Raw genomic sequence first — 5,667 nt, 5'->3', positions numbered from 1 at the left:
ATGGTGACTTAATTCCTATACCAAGCTGGTTCTCTAATGGTAACTTGGACATCCTTATTTTGTCCAGATATCTATTTCTAAGTCATAATTGTCCATCTTGACTCAAATTATTTGTATAATGAGAAAGTTGAATATGGTCCTTTAATCAGGCCCTGAATATCCTTTAATCCTTCAAGCAGTCCCTAAATATTTGACGCTTTCTATGGAATCTCTGTTGATAATCCTTCAAAATATACCAAACAATTAAAAATTAAAAATTATAACTTGAAATCCTAGGCTCAGCACCAACTAGAATAAAGAGCTCTTAAAAGACAAATACAATTATGTTTCTGAGGTAGCTGAATTTCTATAATTTTGGGACAATCATTTCATACATATAGGCCTATTTAAAAATGCACACAAGCAAAAGAAATTTTAACATTCTTAAAAAGCCCTATAGACACTATGTAAAGACAATTGAAAAGGTAAGTGACAAACAGGTTATAAATCCCTCTGATCCTGGGCAACAAACATGAACATTCTTGGTGGCAGATATGTTTCCATCATTTTTATTTTTATTAATATCAATTGTGTATTTTTCTTATGACCCTCTAGGTGACAATATTTAGCCAATCATGGCTGATCACCAAAAACTAAATGTCTGGGCTAAGAGAAGATTAGAATAAGTCTTCAGAATAGATAGGTAAGTGGGAAAGACTTCCCAGTGGGAAAGAATTCACATTTGTATTGCTCCTAAGAAAACATGCCTATTAGTAGAAACTGAGAACAATGTGAAGGAGACTTTGCATCCTAAGAATATCAGCGTCCAACTACAAGATGTAGGATGGAGATGCACAAACAGAATAGTACCATGGAGGATAACTTTGTGATGCTTGGATTTAGTACCACTGGAAATGTACAGTTTGTGCTTTTCGCTTTGTTCCTTCTAATGCACCTCATCACACTCTCAGGACACCTGACCATTGTGGTCCTAACTTTACTCGATCCTGCCCTCCACATCCCCATGTATTTCTTCCTGCGCAACCTGTCTTTCATTGAGGTGTGTTACACTCTGGTCATTGTGCCTCAGATGCTTGCCAACTTCTTGGACAAGAGCAGAGGTGTATCCTTGACTGCCTGTGCAGCACAGATGTACTTCTTCATTGCCTTTGGGGGCTCTGAATGCTTTCTATTGGCTTTGATGGCCTATGATAGATACTTGGCCATATGCAACCCATTGCGCTACACTGTCATCATGAACAAGAATCTCTGCAAACAACTTTTGGTGATAGCTTTTATCAGTGGATTCACAATCTCACTGGGACTCACTGCTTTGATTTTCAGTCTTCCTTTTTGTAGTTCACATAATATTAACCACTTCTTCTGCGACATCCCACCACTGCTGTTTCTGGCATGTAATGACATACATGACAAAGAAGTGGCTGTGTTCCTTGTCTGCACAATGATTTTACTCGTTCCGTTCTTGCTCATTCTGACTTCCTACGTCTTTATTGCCCATTCCATCCTCATGATCAAGTGTGCTGAGGGCCGGAAAAAGGCCTTCTCCACCTGTGCTGCTCACTTGATTGTGGCCGTCCTCCACTATGGCTGTGCCATCTTCATCTACATCCGTCCAAAGGCCAGCTACTCCCTGAATGAAGACAAATTGGTCTCGTTGATCTACACCAATGTGACGCCTATGATGTACCCCATGATTTACAGCCTTCGGAATAAGGAAGTCAAAGGTGCATTTAGGAGATTATGGGAAAAGAAATTTATTTCCATGGGAAACATAAACAGATGAAACATTGACGTGCCAACTTCCAGGAGAAAAAAAAAATCTGATTATTTTTTCCTTAACCAAGAAGAAATGTTAAATCAATAACTGTTGCTTAGGGGAGGTTTTTTGGTACTCCAATGCAGTAGACTTCATTCTTGAATCAATCCCAAACTTCTTGACTTTATTCATGCTTTGATCCCAGAAAATCTACTTCCGTCCTGACTGTTAAGATCTGCAACTCCTTTGTTGGTATCTGTCTCTCTCAGTATCATCATCATCATCTTTTAATGACCCTATAATCTTTTGAGGGGTGGAGTCTGGGCAACTGAATGGAGCTGACCATTTACTGGCTGGATGCCCTTCCTGTTGCCAATGTGGAGTTTTGTTCAACAGATATATTCACATTGTGCCCAGAGAGAGAAATATCAGCTTCTACTTATGATCCAACACACAGCCTCCTGATTGTGGGCAAGAGCTCCACCTCTAGGCCACCACACCACACTCTCTGAGTATATTTGAGAGAAATTATTTTACTTGTAATTGAGTAATAAACATTCTAGGGAACCATTTGTGCTAAATACTCAAATGGTAGTCTATTGTGCAGAAGCAACTAAGATTGGGAAAGTAACAGGAAAAGTTTTTGAAAATGGGAACTTAATCAGTAACTTGCAATAAAATTAATTTCAGACATTGCAACCTTGCACATCACTAAGGTGAGATAATTTCTAAATAAGATGCTTCACAACCAATTTCTGAATCGTAGCATTTTAAAAATCTACACAGATTGTTTAGAATAAACTTTAGGAAATGACTATGAGACCATCAAAATTGTATAGGTATAAGACTAATAAAATGACTGACTGAATCTTCAGGAATTTTTGTTTGCCTGAATATTTATCTCAAACTTTCCCCAACATTAACAACCTTCCAGTTGTTTTAGGACTAAACTCTTTTTAATCCACCTATAGCCAGGATGGCGAACCTATGGCACATGTGCCACATGTGGCACGCGGAGCCATATCGGTGGGACTTCCTGAAGTTGACAAATGGGCTGTTTTCGGCCTCCGGAGGGCTCCAGGGGTTGGGAAAGCCATTTTTGCTCTGCCCAGTCTCCTAGAAAGACTCTGGAGCCTGGGGAGAGCAAAAAATGGGCCTACAAGACCCACCGTGCCATCATGTGTTAAAAGTGGGGAGAGAATGGGGGGGGGTCATGCGCACATGCACGAGGGGCGGGGCACATAGAATTATGGGTGTGGGCATGCATGCATGTGACCCCCCTGCGCTCCCCCCGCTTTTGGCACGCGATGGCAAAAAAGTTAGCCATCGCTGACCTATAGAATACATCACTTATTACTAGTGCCCGTGATTTAGTAGCCATCCCATTTAATGAGATAGATATGCTTCCTTCCCTTGTTAGTTTCTCTAGCAAAATACAGACTTCTAAACAATACGGTGGGGATTGGGTCAGTGAAAAAAAAAACACTAAGTGGGAAGGCTGAGACAGGAAAAAAAACCAAGCAAGAGAAAGGGGATAGAGATAAGACAGGAAGTGCATTTTGGAGGGACGTGGAATGAGGGTCCAGAAGAATAATTATCCACAAATGTGTTAGATATCAAGTACAGTTCAAATGAGCCAATCAGGAATTAGTCCTGAGAGCGGGAAATTAGAAGGCACGTCAGTGGTTGCAGCCAGGGACAGCCCCTTCCTATATAAAGGGTTGCCTGGGTTTGAATTGCCATTGCTGTTTCTGGAGTTAAATAAAAGAGTTACAGTTACATTGTTTCGAGTCTTCCTTCAATCGCCCACGATTTAACATTGGCGACGAAGGTGGGATCTGAAGGAACAGGACTGCACATCAATCTCCAAGCAATCATCAGCCACCCATCCGATCCACCGAAACACCGGTCAGATCATCGGCTATCGTGATGTCTGCAATCACACCGCCCGCTCCATTCAACCCAACCGGGGAAGATTGGGAAGCTTACATGGAGCGATTCTATATGTTCATGGAGGCGAACGATCTGCTGAGCTTATCAGAGCAGAGGAAGAGGGCCCTTTTCCTCACCCATTGCGGCCCGGCAGTGTTTAAAATGGCAAAAGCGCTTGCCGCCCCAGCCGATCTGAAGACCATGACCTGGACAACGTTGCAAGAAATACTCAAGGCACACTACGCACCACAAGCATCATCCCTGGTAAGAAGGCATGAGTTTTATCGGAGGGACCAAAGAGAGGGAGAGACAATCAGTGCGTTCGTGGCGACCTTGCGGGAAATAGCTGCCGCATGCGATTTCCTGAATCTAGAAGAGGCCATGAGGGACCGTCTAGTACTGGGACTGAGGGACCTCACGTTACAGAGTAGGTTGCTGGCCCGGCCTCAAATTACATTCAAGGAGGCCTTGGAAGAAGCATCCACAACCGAAGCTTCCCAGAAATCGGCGGCGGCTATGAAGAAAATGAAAAGCGGGCCGCCCGTAAAGGAGGAGGCGGCCGTGCACTATGAAAGAGTGGAATCGGGTTCGGAGGAAGAGGACGAGGAGGATGAAGTCCATCACCTCCGAGCCGATCGCAAGGAGAGACAACAGGGGAAGAGAGAGGCCTGGTGCTCGGGATGCGAAGGGAACCACCCGAGAGCCGAATGCAGATTCCGGGACGCTATCTGCCAAAGATGCGAAAAGAAAGGGCACATAGCGAGGGTCTGCAGGGCATCCCAGCCAGCCTCAAGGAGGACCAGACCCCCCCGATCGCCAACAAACAACAGAAAATTCCAGACAAGTGGGAAGAGACAACCGTTTGGGCGAGGACAAAGAAACGATGACCATCGGGCGGATCGAGGCGAGACCCATCAAACCATCGTGATCGGCCATGCCAGCGCGGGAAGGGCAAATAAGATGGCGGCAACAGTCTTGATCGAGGGAAGACCCTGCAGAATGGAGGTGGACTCGGGATCCAGCCTATCGATGGTATCCTGGACAACAATCAAGAAGCTCCTGCCACACATCACAGCCCGCGACCTCAAACGACAGCGCCTCACCCTCATCGACTACCAAGGGAACCGAATTCCTGTGGTAGGCATTGGCAAGTTCAACGTAGCCTACAAGACATTCAAAGCCACGCTACCCCTCACGATTGTCGACAGAGACCGGCCCAGCCTGCTGGGCATGGAGTGGTTCGAGCCATTGGGGCTAGCCATCACCGGCGTCGATCACATCGGAAACGACACCTGGGAGGAGGACCTGATGAGGGAGTTCGCAGAGGTCTTTAACAATGAGCTAGAAAGCTACCACTGCTGAACCACTCCACCGGCTACTGGACAGGAAGGCAGAATGGAAATGGGGGGAGCGAGAGAGGAAAGCGTTCGAAGACATAAAGAACCTTTTAACATCAGACAGAGTTTTAGTGCAATACAGCGGGACATTACCCATAAGACTAACTTGCGATGCATCCCCCTTCGGCATCGGAGCTGTATTGAGCCACAAGATGCCTAACAGAACAGAGGCCCCCATTGCATTTTTCTCCCAGACTTTGTCAAAACCCGAACGGAACTATAGCCAATTGGACAAAGAGGCGTTAGCCGCAGTAGCCGGAATAAAAAGGTTCCATGAGTATCTCTACGGTCGGAGTTTCGAACTAATAACCGACCACAAGCCATTGTTAGGCATCATAGCAGGGGACAAACCAACACCCCCCGTTTTGTCGCCCAGAATGCTAAGATGGGTGGAGTTTCTGGCGGCCTACAACTACACACTGCTCCACCACCCGGGGAAATCAATCGACCATGCAGACGCCCTCAGCAGGTGCCCACTTCCAGAAATGGGGGAGGATCCAGCACCAGCAATGACCACCCTGCTAATCGAGACGATGGAGGAAGCCCGAATTTCTGCAGCCAACATCGCGAGGGCCACCTCAA

General features: G+C 45.6%; 1 protein-coding gene across 1 annotated transcript; it reads left to right on the top strand.

Annotated features, from left to right (window-relative positions):
• Nucleotides 1-823: 823 nt before the first annotated feature.
• On the top strand, nt 824-1,870 carry LOC148115302 (olfactory receptor 10Z1-like). Its single transcript, XM_087886637.1, has one exon. It carries the CDS (start codon nt 824-826, stop codon nt 1,781-1,783), a length of 960 nt encoding a protein of 319 aa, XP_087742763.1. The 3' UTR covers nt 1,784-1,870.
• The last annotated feature ends 3,797 nt before the right edge of the window (nt 1,871-5,667 follow it).

Source organism: Pantherophis guttatus, chromosome 2, assembly GCF_059756535.1.
Source record: "Pantherophis guttatus breed Tessera chromosome 2, ASM5975653v1, whole genome shotgun sequence".
NCBI lineage: Eukaryota > Metazoa > Chordata > Lepidosauria > Squamata > Colubridae > Pantherophis > Pantherophis guttatus.
Note: the sequence above shows the minus strand (reverse complement) of the source record. Positions and strands in the feature narration are given on the sequence as shown.

Bases quoted from the DNA above. Each gene is read 5' to 3' on its own strand.
- LOC148115302 (XM_087886637.1), top strand. From the start codon at position 824: ATGGAGATGCACAAACAGAATAGTACCATGGAGGATAACTTTGTGATG.